The following is a 17,961-nucleotide window of genomic DNA, read 5'->3' as shown; positions in this document are numbered from 1 at the left end:
GTGAGCCATGGCCGCTGGGCCTGCGCATCCGGAGCCTGTGCTCCGCAACGGGAGAGGCCACAACAGTGAGAGGCCCGCGTACCGCAAAAAAAAAAAAAAAAAAAAAAAATTATTCAAAAGTGCATATTCCCAGTTGCTGTTTTTTTATAAAGTGATCATATTGGTGTGGTTTGTATGCTTGTTTGTTTTCCTGCCACATCGAATAGAAGGAATAATGTACCTTGATTATCTCTAATGACTTCAGGTTATTATATTATCTCATGCCCCGTCTCATGCCCTGTATACTGTGCATAGAATTTGTAAAAATATAAACTGATTGAGCATATTCACTTTCTGACCAATTTACAAAGTTAAAAAAAAAAAATGGCTGCAACACCATCCCACTTCCTTTTCTCCTAGTTCCCTGCGTGGAGCTGGTCACCGTGCTCTACATTAATAGATTTCCTTTCATGTAATTGAAGACGGGTTAAATAATCATCACCATAATTACCTCTGAGCATCAGAGGGCAATGCTGATGACATGATGTTTGAAAGGCTGAGAGGAAATCAAAAACTCCCAGAAGGAAAACACCCATCTCCGTGCTCCCCTGGCTGCCTTGGAGGTCAGCGCCCCCTGCTCTCGTGGCAGAGGGCCGGTGGTGACAAGCTGTCACCTGCCTGTCCGGCCACTCTTCTCAAAGTCTCTGCCACCTGCTGGGATGGGGGCGGGGTAGTGACAGGCCAAACTCCGTGTTCAGTGAGGCCCAACAGCGCAAGGTGGCAGGAGGGCTGAGGCGCGTCAGCGGGCCTGGCTCTGCTACTTGACATGCAGGAGGGAGGGCTCAACAGCTGTCACCGGTGGCCCCTGGGGTCTGCTGCAGACTCGGCAGAGAGGACACCTTCCCACATTTCCTCTTTGAAATGCAGAAGAATCACACTTTCGTCTCCCCTCCCTCCTCTCTCTGACACAAACAGATGCATAAAAGATAAGCCCTAACTCTCTTTTACCCACAGACCCACAAGGCCAAGTTTTCTCTCTGTCTGTCTGACACACACCCTGGTAAGTTCTCACTCACAGAGTCTCATTCCCTCTCTCTCTCTCTCTCTCTCTCTCACACACACACACACACACACACACACACACACACACGCACACACGCACACTGCTCTCTCCTACCTCGGGTAACCCAGGTGTATTGAGAGACCAGAAACCGCTCCCCTCGGGCGGAGCCCCAGGCCCCCTCCAAGTGTGGCAACACCACCTCCCCAAATGGGGACATGCAGCATGGGGTCCCTGCGCTGTCAGACACCGGCCTCGGGGACCTCAGGTGTCTGACAACTCCCTGTTCGCTGGCTGAGTTTTCCACCTCTCTTCCCAGCCATGGTACCGAGGAGATAAAGCCAGTAAATTCATTCATGTTTTGGGGAATGGTGAGAACAGAGCCTCCTGTGGCCTCGCAGCCCAAGCCTGCCCTCCAGGCATTTGTCATGTTGCTGGCATTCGAGCTGAGGATGTCTCCCACCACAAAAGCCTGCCGTCGTCCTGGGGCACATCAGGGCTGTCTTCCTGGCAGAGAGCTGGATGTGTGCCTCGGGAGGTCCGGGCCTGACAGCCTTTATTCCTCCCAGACCCCGGGTAGGAAACCAGGTGAAAATACACTTTGCAGTTTGCTTCTTTTTCCCTCACTTGTGCTCAGGTTAACCACTTATACGTTTTAAAGGTATTTTTGCTAAAGTCCAACGCTGGTGATTTGAACGGATCGTGGGAATGGTCAGTATAAAAATAACCTCCTTCAGCCAAGGCAGGAGGCAGATGAGAAGGGGAAGGAGATAGAGAGCTGCAGGTCTCATGGCCCAGGCATCGCAACGGGGCCGTGGGAGTGAAGTCCAATATTTGGCCTGAAGAATTGAAAATGAGGATCATCGGCTCTAGAGAATGGGAGAATGGGGCAGAACTCTCCCCCCGTGAGGGGCGTCAGTGCCCTACAGAGCTGCTCTGCCCTCTGCTCCCCTCTATTTCCCCCGTGAGGGTTCCGTGCACTAGCCATCCCGCACTGCTGGCAGTTACCATCTTCTCTGTTACCCCAGCATCTGCATATTCTCCTCTCTCCCTGGACTTCCCTCCTCCCCACACTCTGCCTGATTAACTAGTTACCACGTGTAGAGCATGGACCCTCTATGCCAGGCCCCGCCCCAGCACTAGATGGATCGTAATCCACTTATCCTCATGATGACCTGGCTATGGAAGTGCGATCATTACCCCCATTTTGGCAATGAGATACAGAGGCACAGAGAGGTTAGGTAACTTGCCCTAGGTCACACAGGTAGAAAGGGACAGGACTGGTATCCACACCTGGCCAAAGGCTCCAGGAAACTGCCCTTCGGACTGCTCCTGGCCACTTCCCTGACCCCTTCCTATGTTAGGGAGTTTCCTCTGGTTCTCAGAACACCCTGTATCCCCCTCGGCCTCCCCCTCATCACTTTCCACCCTGTTAACAATATGTATTAAGTTTCTGTTTTCTTGTCTGCCTCCCCATGCCTGCCCAGTTTGAGGGCAGGGCCCCTGGCTGGCTCAGCTCTGGTACACCAGCTCCTCAAAAAGGGCCTGGCACGAAGCAGTGCTTCTTGCCTATTTGTTGACTGGGTGCACGTATGGATGGATGGATATCAACCCCTTAGGTAAACAAAACAGGCCAAGTTCTGGCAGACAAACCAAGGGCCAAGCACAGAGCCAAGTGGGAAACTCCCAGGCTGGGATCCGAGGGTAAAATGGAGAAACAAACCTAAGAGCGGCCCTTTAGAAAACTGTGTCTGCAGCTCTGGATGTCGACCTGCACAGAAGGGCAGGGAGGAGAGCCAGCATCTATCCGCTCTGGGCCCGGTAAACCCAGTGCAGCTGGGGCTGCCTGCAGGCTGCAGAGTGAGGAAAACCTATCCCCCAGGGATGGGGCACAAGGCAAGTGGGGCAGAGGGGCGGCGCAATGTGATCTTGTATCAGGGCTGTCCCAGGAGGTATTACCAATCACTACCTTCGTTTCTGCTTGCTTTGCTTCCGTCTGGCCCAAGTGTCGTGACTCACACATGCTATGGGACAGCAGAGCATCACCCGCCTGTCACGGCTCACGTGGCCCATCTCAGGCAGTATCGTGCGCTAGTGCTCTTCTGCCAGTTTCACTCTCTCCCACCCACGGTGACGTTAGAATCAGGACGTAGGGAATGGGGGGTAAGTGCAGCCGCAGCCCCAGTTGCCACCTCTCGTGCGGTGCGATGTGCCCACACGCGGCGTGAGATGGCCCAGCCCCGCGGGTCCCCCTGCCTGGGGACACCAGCTGTCCTAATTCACGAAATGTCGGGGCGGGGGTGGAATGGAAGGACACGTGTGCCCACTTTGTTCTCACGCACCTTCAGCTAGGAGCCCTACGGTTGGGCTGACCAGGCTTCTCCTTCCCACAGGGAGGCAAGATCCCCGTGAGATGGACGGCTCCAGAGGCCATCGCCTACCGCAAGTTCACGTCTGCCAGCGACGTCTGGAGCTACGGGATTGTCATGTGGGAAGTCATGTCGTTTGGAGAGAGACCCTATTGGGATATGTCCAACCAAGATGTGAGTGTCAGTGGCACCTGGCTGCTACAACCTTTACCCAAGGGGTCCCACAGGCCATGGCATGCCAAGCCCACCTATCTCTTTTCTGCTTGGGGCCTCAGAACGTGAACGTGAGGTGTCCAGGGCACGGGATATTGGATCCCCTTGGCACCAATGTTTGAACTAATCAAAGAGCCCAGCATGACCCCAAAGCCTGTAAAGATGCCCAGGCCAACCCAGGAGACAACGGGCTGGTTCTGAATGGTCAGGAACCATGAATAGATCAGGCCCAAAGTTAATCAGGCAATTCTACCCCACTTCAGAGCTCCATCATCATGTGTAAAGGAAGGGAAGCCTTGCTGGTGGGAGGGCGGGCCTGGCTTCCAGGCTGCTCTGCTCTGACAGATGTGCTGTGTTGAGCCAGCTGCAGCTTCTGTCTGGGACTCACACCTCTCCACTTTAAAGAGAGGAATTAATCGTAAAGGTCCTTCCTTCCTGAGAATCTGCTCTTCTGGGAGTCCGTGTCACCTGTCAGTGAAGGAGGTGCTGAGTGAGCGTCCTAAAGCTGGTCAGCTCCAGATGGGCCTCAGGAGGGGACCTGTCTGGGTGGAGGTCAGCACCACCCCTCCAGGCCACTCACAAGGGACAGGGCGAAAGGAAAGGGCCATCTGAGATGCTTTAAGCAGAGGCATTTTGGGGAGGTGTTCCAGAGGGGACACTTTGCTCCATAATTACTGAAAGGTAGGAAGCCTTTGAGGATGATTTGCTTTGGTAAGGTGCCAGTCAAAATCCTACCTGGATTGCCCCACTGCCTTGGGCCCTGGGCTGTTCCCCAGGGCCACTCCTCCTTTGTGTTCTGCATACATGCCCTCCCCTGGAGAGTCTGCAGTGCCCGTGTTACCTCTGTTCTCTGCTTGCTCTTCCCATCACCTTGGGGGACAGTTATTATCTTTCCCAGCTTCCAAGCAAGAAGAGGCAGGGCTGGCCCAGTCCAGATGGGGAAACCAGCCACCCCATAAGCACCTACATAGTGGGTGGGCTCTTCGTTACTCGTAAACTGGAGAAGTCTGCCCCCAGCCAGCGCTCTATCCAGACAGACGTTCCAAGCCATGGCTGTCGCTCTTAAGGTTGAGAAAGGTGGCGATCTGGGAGTCCAGGAAACACTTTCCGGTGAGCCAAAATGGGAGCTGGGTGCTGCCATGACAGTGCCTCCTGCTCCCAAGGGTAGAGCGGCTTCAGCCTAGAGCAGGTGAAATGGCTGCATCCTTAACCAGGTCCTTCTGCCGACCATGTGTGGCATCTAGATCCTCTATTATCTCTGATTATCCATGCTTTACCTCTGCTCCTGTAGCATGTCAAATCGGTAAGTGTCGGAATTGATGCCAAGGCTGCTTTCATGAAATCAAGTGCACCCTGGTTTTGTCCCTACTGTCAGCTAGATGAGTAATAAACGTTAGCGAGAAAACGCAGACCCATTTTGTCCTGCCCAGAGACTGTAATCCGATTAAGCACAATTCAGCACACATGGAACGGATTATGAAACTCTCTGACAGGCAAGATTTGACATTCAAGATATTCTCAGCAAATGCATTCACCTCTGCTGAAAACAAGTGGAGTTTCTGATATTAGACTTCCAGAATTCCCAAATCATTCATTCAACGAACACTCAGGGTATGCTAACTGTGACTAAGCATTGTGCTTGCCGGCTCTATTCTTGGGGGGTTTATAGCCCAGTGGCACATACACAGGGCTGTGGGAACATTTAGGGGGGAGGTAAGGAAGGTTTCCAGATATTTGACACTTGAGCTGGGCCTCAAAGGGAATAAGAACATCTGCAAAGTAGCTGTTTATTCTAATTTTATTGTATTTCTCCAAAATAAACCCTCTCAGCATTGTTCCAAGTACCATTCCGCTCTCTGTGGAAGGCGGAGGGTGACTTTTGCCCATTCAGAAGGTATCTTCTGACCAGGCCTTGGGAGAGAGCCAGGAGGGGCTCCCAGCAGCTCGGGCTGCAGCCCGACTCATCAGAAACCACTGAGGTGGTGGCAATAAAGGATTTTACAGATGACAATTGAAAGGCTTTACGAAAGAGAATTGCAGAGGCAAGTCAGAGTGCTGGTAATTGGGCTTCCGGAGCCCAGGAAGGTCTTTGAACATGTACAGAGAGTTTGTCAGCCAGAGAGAGAACTTGGAAGTTCTACGGCTTGGATCTGATTGACAGAGATAATGAGAGTGGCAGTGTCTGTGGGGAGAAGCTGCGGTTTTATTGAAACATCAGAGCTCAACTTAACCCCCTCTGCCCTGGATCCTCCACTGCTCTGAGCTCTTCCACTTCACCCTCCGCATGAAAGGTCGAGGAAGCCCGCCCACCGCCCAACTTCACTAATGAAGAGTGCACGTCTGGAGGCAGCCAGGAGCCCCTCTGGGGACAGGAGAGCAAGGGGAGGGGCCCTGCTCCTTTCCCAGAGGAGCTCCAGCCCTGGTCCCCGGTCCAGACCACCTGTCCCTCGTCCCCACCTAACCCCCGCACCTGCCATCTCGGGGTACAAGTGAGCAAAGGCAGCCCTCACCCCATCCCGTTGCTGCAGACCATTCAAAGCAAGTCAGCCCTGCTCCATGACAGCTGGCGAGACTGGTTCTCACCGCCACGCTTGCCACCACCTTCTCTCTGGAAACGCCATCTGATCTCATTTCAATCTCCAGTCTTTTCAGCGTCCATTTACCTCATCCTGTTGTGGACCAAGGAAAGGGGCCCAGGACTCGCTCTGATTTTTCTATTCTGCTCAGCAGGACCCCCTCTGCCCCCAAGCTTGGGCCATATCTTTCCTCACAATTCAGACGCAGTCACTGGTGTTTGGACTGAAAGTGGTTCTCCTGCCTCCTACCTGTTTTCTCCACACCTGCCAGTAAGGGAGGCATGACAGGGAGTGATCCCAAAGCCCCATTAGAGGACTACAATTCCTTTTTCAAAATAATGATGTTTTAATTTGATTATAAGTTATATGTATTCAGAAAATGTAGAAAACACCCAAATCCTTAAAAAGAACAAAAATCTCCACAGGCATAGAGCTTCAGAGAAAGACTTGAATAGATAAATGTTACCCATATAGCAATTAATGACCTAGTTCTTTTTCTTTGGAGTGGAGGGTAAAGCTTTTATTTTTTTCATATGTGCAAGAAGCGTCAATGCTCCCAGAGCATCTACTGGAGTAATAACAACAAAGTCATCTAGAAGAAATAGCAAATAGGAATTCCCTGGTGGTCCAGTGGTTAGGACTCCATGCTTTCGATTTTTCACTCCCAAGGGCACGGGTTCGATCCCTGGTCAGGAACTAAGATCCCTCAAGCTGCGAGGTGGGGCCAAACATTAAAAAAAAAAAAAAAAAAGGAAGAAATAGAAAATGGAATAAAGTCCCATTTGTAAACAAGAGCATGGGAGGGGGCTCCTCTATCCTCTGTCCTGAAAGGTGAGATACAGAGAGGGAGGTGGCATTTACCAAGTCCCCACTACATGCTTGGGGCTTCTCAAACACCATCTTCCTGGACCTCCAGTTGGCCGGCAGCAGAACGGCAACCCTCTTTGAAGAGAAGACCTCCACTGTAATAGACGTGGCCGCACTGACAGCCTCCATGTGATGATGGGATTCTTTCTGCTCACATGTGTGGTGCTCAACGCGCATCGCCTCACTGTGTCATTTAATCCTTCTAACACCCCCATCTGTGCAGTTTCAGGAAGTCAAGTGACTCTCCCAAGTTTCTGGAGCTAATAAGAAATGGAACTAGGATCTGAACCCAGACCTCCAAGGTCTATGCCCCTGATGGCAATGCCAGACCATCACTAACACAGCGCGTGGGGCTACACTCCTGTGGACCTGCAGTGACTCTCTGATGTCCTCTTAAAAGGAAAGTCAGCACATCAAACAAACAGAGGAAGTACAAAAACACACGCCAGGATGGTGTTCCAAAAATTCCGATGAGGTGGCCTGCAGAAGAGACGGGGGAAAAGCAGCTTAGTGGTGTCCAGTCTAAAGCTCACAGACGGAAGAGTCAGCACGTGCCTGGGTCCCCAGTCTCTTGATGCTGTGCCAGGAGTCCTCGGCTCAACTGGTCACACCTCTGAGCTGTGCCCCCGCAGAGGGGCTCTGCCGCCAGTGCTCCTTCCTCTTATGGGCAGACAGGAGAGTAGTCTTGTCGGGGGGAACATTCGTATTTGGGAATCTGGTCATCAAATCATTTGAGCAGTGATGCCAGTGGTTTAAGGGGAACAGGAGCTGCCCTACGCTGGAAGACTTTGGGGGCCCCTAACCGCCCAAAGAAGTTGAATTTGGACACCAGCCCCTCCTGCTGGTCCCACCTAGCTTGTCCTTAGGCAACCCAGAAAGAGCTCGTGGGGCCATTCAGTGGGTAATCCCACTTGTCCCCTTGGTGAGTGGGGACTCTGTGACAGGGCCCCTCAATGCGGCTGCCTGGAAGGAGCTGGAAAGGATGCCAGTTTTAAGCAAGGCTATTCATCCTCATGGATTACTTGGTTTAGCTCCATACCCCCGTTTCCTACCATGAAGACATCAAATAGCTCCAAGGACTGTTCTCCAGGCTGAGATTCCTGTGGCATCCCCACAGAGCCTAGGAAGAGTGGGCTTCAAGGTATTCACAACTTAAACTCAGGGACTTCCCTGCTGGTCCAGTGGGTAAGACTCCACGCTCCCAGTGCAAGGGGCCCAGATTCGATCCCTGGTCGGGGAACTAGATCCCACATGCATGCTGCAACTAAGAGTCTGCATGCCGCAACTGAGAGCCCACACACTGCAACTAAACATGTCACAACAAAGATCCTCCTGCATGCTGCAACTAAGACCCGGCACAGATAAATAAATAAATAAATATTTAAAAAAAATTAAACTCAGATACCCCTGCGATTTTTTCGCAGCCCTATCCCTTACTAGCTTCGTGCCCTCAGGCAAATGACTTCCCTGTTTGTGCATTCATTTCCTCATGGGGAAAATAGGGCTAAAATGCCCTCCTCAGAGGATAACAGGTAATTTGACTGACAACAGTCTGGCTAAGATAAACATTTGTTAGTGGTATAAAATATTATTCAGGGCTTCCCTGGTGGTGCAGTGGTTGAGAGTCCACCTGCCAATGCAGGGGACACGGGTTCGTGCCCCGGTCCGGGAAGATCCCACATGCCGCGGAGCGGCTGGGCCCGTGAGCCATGGCCGCTGGGCCTGCGCATCCGGAGCCTGTGCTCCGCAACGGGAGAGGCCACAACAGTGAGAGGCCCGCGTACCGCAAAAAAAAAAAAAAAAAAAAAAAATTATTCAAAAGTGCATATTCCCAGTTGCTGTTTTTTTATAAAGTGATCATATTGGTGTGGTTTGTATGCTTGTTTGTTTTCCTGCCACATCGAATAGAAGGAATAATGTACCTTGATTATCTCTAATGACTTCAGGTTATTATATTATCTCATGCCCCGTCTCATGCCCTGTATACTGTGCATAGAATTTGTAAAAATATAAACTGATTGAGCATATTCACTTTCTGACCAATTTACAAAGTTAAAAAAAAAAAAAGAATAATCAGTTGAAATGAATCTGACATTTTTTTAAGTAGAGGCAAAAACACCTGAAAATCTCTGAACTCCAAATTATTCCCTATGTTGTTAAAGGTGCTTTAACTGTTTATATTAATGTAAAGTCAAGGCCTAATTATTATAGAAAATAAACATACAAAGAAACAAAAAGAAAAACACAAAGGGCATTCATGTTTCTACCTGCCCAGAGGCAACCACCGTTAGCTCCGTGGTATAGATCCTTCCAAGGACTTTTCTATGCATGTGTGTAATTATTAGCTTCTGTTTTGTTTTGATTCTTGTTGTTTTACAAAAACAAGCTTATACCATACCTGCTTTATACCATACCTGCACTTACGCAGCCTGCTGTTTTGCCTAATATTACAATGTGAGTATATTTCCATTTCAATAGGCACATTTTTGTAACATCTTAAGGCCTGCATTGTATTCCTGGCCTTCCATTGTGTTATAATAAATTACAGAGCAGGCATAATAGTTTTAAATGAATTGGAAATTAAGAAGTAAAGGGTGAAAAACACAACAATCTGAAAAGCAGAAAAAGGACTTAAAGATCCTAAAATCTTTACAAAACTGTCCCCTGGGGTCTGCGAAAATTAACAAAACCTGATTGGAGATATTCATGTTGGATCACCTTGTTATTTCCACTGTTGTCATTGTACTGAACCAATTTGTTTAACTAGATTATCTTCTACCCAATTCCAGTCGCTCCCTCATGAAGATTAAGGCAGAAAGTGCCTAGGAAGCATCTAGAGGGTCCCTGGCATGGAGTAGGCTTTCCATCAAATTGGACCCCTTCTCCCACTTTCTTTTCCCGTAGCAGTGAAAGGATGAGGTCACATTGGGCTTTGGTGGGTGTCCTTTGCGAATAGTTGGCACATTTCCCATGTGCCATTGTTTCATCTGCCCTGGTGCCACCAGCTGCCAATAAGGCAGAATTGGGCCTGACGTCCTCTCGGGGAGAAGCTCAAACCATTCTTCAGTAAACATTTACAGCCATCTAGTGTGTGTCAGGCCCTGTGCCAGGTGCTGTGGACACAGAGGCACAATAAGAGGTGGGCCCTGCTTTCTGGGAACTCACAGTCTAGGGGGCAAAGCCAAGTATACGTAAAATCTCTGACTGTGGGAGGTATAGGAGCACAGAAGGCGGGGCACCTGGGGTAAGGAGGCGCCATCCTCGGGAGCTAATTTGTGAACGACTGGCTGACGGCTCATCACCAGTCACACCTGTTCCCACGTGTGTCACTGTAGGTCATCAATGCCATCGAGCAGGATTACCGGCTGCCCCCGCCCATGGACTGCCCAGCTGCTCTACACCAGCTCATGCTGGACTGTTGGCAAAAGGACCGTAACAGCCGGCCCCGATTTGCAGAGATTGTCAACACCCTGGACAAGATGATCCGGAACCCAGCAAGTCTCAAGACTGTGGCAACCATCACCGCCGTGTGAGTCTAGTGGAACCGGGTGGTTCCTAGGGGTGGGTGCTCTCATAGTCAGGCAGGGCCCAGAGGGAGGCTGCTAGCCTTCCGTCTACCGAGAGCAAGGGGGAGACGGCTGAGCTTATCCACGGATGGAAGAAGTTCCAAGACTCTTCCCTTCCTTTTTCTCTTCTATCTCTCTGAAACATTCCCTGCCTCCAGCATGGGCTGTAGACAGATGAAAAGATAACGTATCTGTATCTCTACCTTCCGTTGGCCTCGGACGGGCTGGGCACTGGGCTCTGTAGTAGTTGAGTGTATCTGGTCTGACTGGAATGAGACCCCACTTGTGGTCAATCCTGTTTCAGAAGGCACCCTTTCTGTTAACCACACCAGCGCATGAGGCAGCTGGAGCTGCAGACTTGGGACCTTGGCCAACCTATTAACAGGTAAAGGCACTGATTGCTGTGGGACAAAGAAATTCAGAGCAGTTGGATTTGTTATAAGCAAATGCACAGAACTGTCAGCTGTCAGCCACAGTCGGCTGTACATCACTCGTTTACATTTGCAGCGTTAACTCATTTATTAATTCATCCTTTCGACCAGAGTTTATTGGGTGCTTACGTGCTAAGCACTGTGCCCTTGCTGGCTGTATAGAATGAGCAAGATAGACATGCCCTCATGGAGCTTAGAATCATTTAGGAGCAGCGGACATTAATCAGATGATTGCCCAAAGAAATACAAGTTGAGACTTCACTGGCCAGCGCAGCAGGGAAGCGCCTGATGCTTGGAGAGCATACGCCTTGGTCTGGCGTCAGGGAGGCGACCCTGATGCCTGTTATTTCAGTTGCGAGCTGAAGAGGGACGGTGCATTAACTGAATGAAAGGAAGGTGGGAGTAGAGAGTCAGGGTTCCAGATCAAGGGTGCAGCATGTGCAGAGGCCCGAGTGTGGGAAGGACAGGGCCAGCGTGTTCGGAGTGCACTTTGTGGGGGGACCAGGTGGGGACTGAGGCTGGTGAGGTGGGCGAGAGCCAGACACTCAGAGCCTTCAGGCCCTGCTAAGACTTCGGAGCTTGCTTTTCAGAGCAATGATCGCCCACTGAAGGGTTTGACATGAATCAGGGTCAGGAGTTGGGTTACTGTCAGGATCACATCTCCATATTTTAAAGAGCACCAGGCTGTAACATGGACCTGTTGTTGAGGGGAGCGTGAAGACAGACTTGGTAGGAGGACATGGCAGTAGTAACCATGATAGAGAAGATAGCATCTTAAATCAGGCTAACGGTGTGGAAAGAAGCGGATGAGTTTGAGAGATTTTGAAGGTCAAATCTTTACGACTTGGTGATGGGTTGGGTGTGGGTGCTGAAAGTGAGGGCGATGTGAAGATGGCACCCTGATTTCTGGACTGAGTACCTTGGGAGGGGTCTGCTTTGAGAACATGCCCAAGAAGGTCAGTGGTGGGCTGCTCTGTTCCGTTTCTTTTAATTAGCTGAGGACAGAACCTGGAGAAAAAAATGTTTAAAAATATATAAAGTTCACTGCAACCTCTCCAAAAAAATTTGGAGAGGTTGCAGTGAACTTTATATATTTGTGAAAAGAGCATATCTTTGGTTGGTGAAGATCTTAGATTTCAGTTTACAGAGGAGTTGTGACCCTTCTCTTCCCTTCAGAGGGCCTGCTGTGTCAGTCTGCGCATCTGGGCTGACTGGCATGGGACAGAGCCCAGAGGCAGGGTGACTGGCCACCCGGCTTGAGAAGCCATGCAAGCTCAGGATTGTGTAGGGAAGGAACGGTCAGACCGGGTTTCCTGCATAATCCTCATCCCACCAGGGCTGCTGAACCTCCATGAAGTCTGCCGTCCGCCCAGAGTGTGGCTCTGCCCATGCGCCCCTGCAGCTGTGGGGTCACCTGCTCCCCTCTGTCTTCCAGGCCTTCCCAGCCCCTGCTCGACCGTTCCATCCCAGACTTCACTGCCTTTACCACCGTGGATGACTGGCTCAGTGCCATCAAAATGGTCCAGTACAGGGACAGCTTCCTCACCGCTGGCTTCACCTCCCTCCAGCTGGTCACGCAGATGACGTCGGAGTGAGTAACGGGAATCACCTCTGTCCGGCCCGTGGGTGGGGTCAAGGCTCCCTCCCTGCAATCACCCGTGGTGCAAGTCATGCCTTCTGGCCTCATCCTCAGGGCTCCACCTCAGCATAGAATCAGACCTGGCGGGGAAGCGCCTTGGAAAGACGGAGGGCTGGGGTGGGGAGGCCCAGATCTATTCTGGGTCCCAAATGAGAGTTCTTCAAAGTCACAGCCATATGTCATTTGCCTAATCACTGAGAGTCTCTCCTCCGTTTAAGTTTTTAAACTCAGCCCATCAAAGAGAGCATCCAGATGGAAAGAACACAGCCAGCCAGCACTTTAAACAGCATAGCAGGAAGAGGCAGAGCACTGATTCAGCAGCAATCTCCGATGCACTGGGAGCCTGTCTTCGTGCTTAGACAGCGCTTGTAAATAAGCCGACGTTTCCATCCCCCACTAGTTATTTTCCAGGCTGCAACCCCCATAAGAGTGTGGAAGAATACAAAAACTAAAATTATTCAAATCAGATGAGAGCAAGAAAGGGTCTTAAAGGCCCACGTAGTCCATCATTTCCCCAAGAATGTTCTGAGCAGCACCCGCTCTGGGAAATGTTAATAGGTTCTCCTTGGAAAAAAGGTCCCATGGTCAAATAAATTTGGGAAATATTGAGCACTTGAGCACTCTCTTGGAGAGTCACTCCACATATTAGCATTGTAAAGGCCATAAGAAATCCGGAAGTAAAGAAACCCACGCAAAATTATTAAATACCATGGAAGCGTATTTCGGAGGGGTGGGGTTTTCTGGGCCTGCATTTTGGGAAATCTCTATCTAGTTCCACCCCTTCTATTCAGTGATTCAGAAAGGAGGTGATGTTAGTGCCTGAAGACTTGGCCATCAGGAGTGACAAAGCGGGAACAGAAGCCTGCTTTCCTGACTGCCGGGTCCATATGTTCCAGCCTGTCTACCCAGGGCCACATGGGGCCATACTTGGCTATACACACCCTGTAGTCACCTGGGAGTCTTTAACTACTGATGTCTGATTCCTACACCCAGTGTAGACCTTCTGATTCATTTGGTACGTGGTGAGACCTGGGCATCAGGATGTTAAAACTCCCCAGGTGATTCTAACGTGCAGCCAAGCTTGGGAACCACTGGACTAGAGTGGGCAAGTCGAATTTTGAATACACAAACACACACACGCACACACACACACACACACACACACACACACACACCCAGCAGGGACCTCACCAGCTGTCCGGCTGCAACGTGTACTAACAGCACCAGGGTTGGTAGCCTGTGACACACATTTTCCCTGGCAGAGGATAAGTTAGTCCGCCAGGCAGTTGACAAACACTTATTGATCACCTGTTCTGTGTCAGGTTCAGGGCTGGGTGCTGGGATTCCCTGCTGGGACAGGCCAGTTGCTGAGTCCCAGGGGAGAGGCGGGGGTCATCCATCCTGAGCAGTTGAGCCCCAGGGGGTGGCTTATTGACACTCAGCCTTCCATCCCAGATTCCTGCTCTGCAGTCAGCCTTCATAGAGTCCAGCTTCATGTCTCTCAGGTTTATTCTTGCCTGAAATGATGGAACCTCCACTTTCTCCCAGGAAATGACTTGGATGTGCCTCTAGCCTCGGATCCACTAAACACCAGAATTCACTTTTTCAAACCTGAGTTCATTTCCTGGTGATGCCTAAAAGCGTCCTTACCGTTATGAATTATCGTCAGACACCAAAAATAAAAACTAACCCCTTCCCAGTGGAAAACCAGCTTTCCCAACACACAGAACTGAAAAGGATGCCTGGGCTCGGGGCAGAGTGGGCGTCCATGAAGGCAGGGCTGCGCCTGCTTTCCCGCTGTCATGGGGCTGAGTACGGGGACCGTCATCACCTGATGCCCCACAAACTGAAGGAGTCAAATGGAGTAATTCCCTCAGTCTGGGAATAGCCACATGAAAAAGAGCTAGAGGAAAAATAAAAGGAAAGTGAAACTGAAAAGTAAGGGATTTACTTCAAAGTAAAAAATGTCCACACACTATTGGTGCACTTTCGTTTGCTACTTGAGAGATAAAAGGCAGAAAAAGAATATGTGTACGTAAATAAAGTAGATTGAGGGACAATTTGTGAATTCAAAATCCAAGCATACCTCTCAAACTTGTGTGCTGAAAAGACGTGGGCAATTTGACAATCTAGACCAGTGACAGCCCTCGGGGGACTGACAGCCAGCTGAAAGGAAGGGTCAGGAGAGCCCAGGCATTGTGGAGGGGGCCCCAGCACAGGGGCCTCCTCATACATCGTGTGCACCGTGCACAGAGCGATCTGCTCTGCTGGGGCAGGGGGGTCCGCAGAGAATACAGTCAGGACGTTAGAAGAATTCTGAGAGCAGCCCTGCAGGGTGGCTGAGAGCCAGACCATCCTGAATTTGAAGCCCAGCTCCTCCACTGCTTACCTGCTGTGTGATCTTGAGCATGTTACTCAACTTCTCTGAGCCCTGCTTGCCTACTCTATAAAGGTGCAAATAATAATAGTGCCCACCTCACTGGTTTGTGGTAAGAGGTGAGTGGAATAGTACATACGAGGCAACTGGCCTATTGTCTGCCTGCAGGACACACGAGAGAAATGATGGGTGGTAAATTATTATCATTGACTGTGAGTGGTTTGGCAGTTTTTACGAAATGCTTCCATAGGTTTAAATGAGTTGGTATATGGCACATGGGAAGCGCTCAAGTACTGTAATATTATTAACTAAAAAAAGATGTATGGGTCTCCCCAAAGACAAATATAAGCAATGAACTTGTTCATATTAAGACTCACAGTTCAAAGTTGAATCCAGTCCAAATCCCTATCCTAAACATCTTCCTTGGATTCCTGCTTGGGCAGATATTTGAAAGTTATTTTGAGATCACCCTTCTTAAAAATTCATGACGTTAACATTCAAACAGAGGCAGAAAATGGAAACTCAGGGGAAAACATCAGAAAACCAGGCCAGCCTCACATCTTTTCAATCACAGTGGGCGATCACTAATTTAGGCAGAAACCTCACAGAATAACTGAAGCCCCATACAGTGTGTGCTTGCATTGTTAAAAAAAATAGCAGAGGAAAGTTCTAGTCCACCTAGGGTCATGGACACAATGAAGGGCTGCTCCAGAACCCGCAGGTGAAGAACAAGGCACAGCACTTCCAGGGTCATCTAAGTTGGAGAGGGCATTGGAGGTGGGGGCCACTGCTTGGAGGAAGTGAGACTGAGCAAGGGAATATCTAGTTAGGTGTTTTTCAGACTCGGGTAATCTTGGGCTCATTGGATTTTAAACACTTTTATTTGCCTACCCCACTATTATCAGGAGCTTGCCTTCTGTGATGAGTTTTGACCTGTGAAAAGCACTAACGTGCCTTCTTTTGTGGCTTTTTCCCTCCTAGAGACCTCCTGAGAATAGGAGTCACCTTGGCAGGGCATCAGAAGAAGATCCTGAACAGCATTCTGTCTATGAGGGTCCAGATGAGTCAATCACCAACAGCAATGGCATGAGAACTCTCGTTTTCTGTGGGGAGGAGAGGAAGGAAAAGGACCAGGCTCAGGGGGGAACCAGAGGTTGACCACTGTGGAATGTCCTGGAGAGACTGGCTTTTCAGCTGAGAAATGCATTCTCATCAATGAAGAATAAACTGGACCTATTCCTAATAGGCAACCTTCATTTCTCAGTGACAGACGCAGGTTTAAGATGCCGTGGGAAACCAAATATGTAAGAATAAAAATACTCAAAGGTGATGTTCAACGGAAGTGAAGACAAAACAATATGTGTCTGGGGCACCAAGAGTGAGCACAGCTCCCACCCTGGGTGGGCTGGAGTCATCCATCTACAAGAAGAAAGGGAAGGAGGTAGAGGGAAGAAACAGAAGCAGTTTCCCATTTTCTTCCTCACCAATGACATTCTTTTCTTTTCTCCTTTTGTCCTCCTCCCCGAGTCCTCACCCTTCCCCCACATCCATCTCCCTTTGCTCATGACTCGTGTAGGGAAGTTTCTTCAAACAAACCCCAGCTCCTGAGTCTCCAGATGTTCTGTCAGTTGCCAAAGGACCTTGCTGACCACTGCATGGGGAATCCAACCAATTCAATTAATGTCTTCATATTGAAGAAGAGATGTACCTTCAATTGAAACCTTGTTTTTCTTTTGTTTGCATTTTTTGCAAAAAGGAAAAAAGAAACCACAAATTGGAAAAAGAAAAAAAAAAAAAGAAAAACCTGTTTCCATGTTCAAGGGCACGCCTATGTATGTCTGTGTTATAAAATGACTGCTTGTTCGTAACAGATGCAAACAAGAAAGAACTGGGAAGTCTTTGTCCCTGGAAGATCTAAAGGGGCCGGGGCATGTTGTTGGTCTGGTTTTCTGATTGGCTCCATTGGCCTATTGGCTCAATGAGGAGAGAGGGTAGGGAGAAAAATAAAATGAAAAGGAGAAAAAAAAAACTCCGGAGGGCTTGCAAATTCAGGCAGGAAACAGGTGAGTGGGTTTGAATTGGATGCAGTGTGGGACATTCGAGAATGATACTGACTGATTCACTATTCTTGGTGACGTCTGAAGAGAAGGAGAAGGAAGGTATTTCTGGAGAATGTTCTTCCACATCCCTGGAATCTACAATTCAAGATGGCGAGGGCGAGTCCTTCTTCTCTTGTCTGGGGACTGGCTTAAGCTGTGTGACATCCGAGGAATGTTTCAGATGTGTCTGTGTTTCCCTGCATTCCTTCCTGTACCACAATGTTCAATTCACTTTTGTAAATTGCACCTGACATTTAAATATTTTTAATTTCTCCTTTTACCTTAATCTCCTTGCTAATTTTATCTGTCTAATTAAAATGAACGGAGGCATGTCTGGGTTTACATAGAATGGTGTCCGAGTGTGTGTTCCCAGACTCCAGTGGGTCCCTCCCCACATTATGGGAGAATCCTTAATAAATACCCTTCTTCCCCTAACAGGGGAGGGAGGGAAACACATACCGGCCCCCGGGACTCCCGAGAAGCAGAGTTTGTGAGAATCACTCTCACGGGAGTGACCCAAAGGAAGAACTAAATACATAGGAGGCTGTGAAGCCTCAAATATGCAGCGTAAGAAGTCACTGGCAAATAAACAATCACCGATAACGCACGATCTGCCCTGAGCTCAGTTTATACACTGCGTTTGAGAAGTTCACATCCAGGCCAAATTTGTAAAAGCCACTGAAGACTATTCCAGACTGCTTCCTTGTGGGGTCCGTGAATGTACAGTTCGGGGTGGCGGGGGGATGAGGCAGAGGAAGAAGCTAGGATTCCCACGTAGCTTGTTT

General features: G+C 49.6%; 1 protein-coding gene across 1 annotated transcript in view; it reads left to right on the top strand.

The window, feature by feature from the left end:
- The window catches only part of EPHB1 (EPH receptor B1), a 437,960-nt gene extending 420,836 nt beyond the window's left edge, over window positions 1-17,124 (top strand). Inside the window, exons 14-16 of the mRNA XM_007108469.2 lie at window positions 10,400-10,593; window positions 12,497-12,652; window positions 16,059-17,124. Of these exons, the coding sequence (XP_007108531.2) occupies window positions 10,400-10,593; window positions 12,497-12,652; window positions 16,059-16,167 (459 nt within the window). The 3' untranslated portion in view covers window positions 16,168-17,124. The remainder of the gene's footprint in view (window positions 1-10,399; window positions 10,594-12,496; window positions 12,653-16,058) is intronic.
- The last annotated feature ends 837 nt before the right edge of the window (window positions 17,125-17,961 follow it).

Source organism: Physeter macrocephalus, chromosome 1, assembly GCF_002837175.3.
Source record: "Physeter macrocephalus isolate SW-GA chromosome 1, ASM283717v5, whole genome shotgun sequence".
Classification (NCBI taxonomy): Eukaryota; Metazoa; Chordata; class Mammalia; order Artiodactyla; family Physeteridae; genus Physeter; species Physeter macrocephalus.
This window is presented reverse-complemented; position numbering and strand designations above follow the sequence as displayed.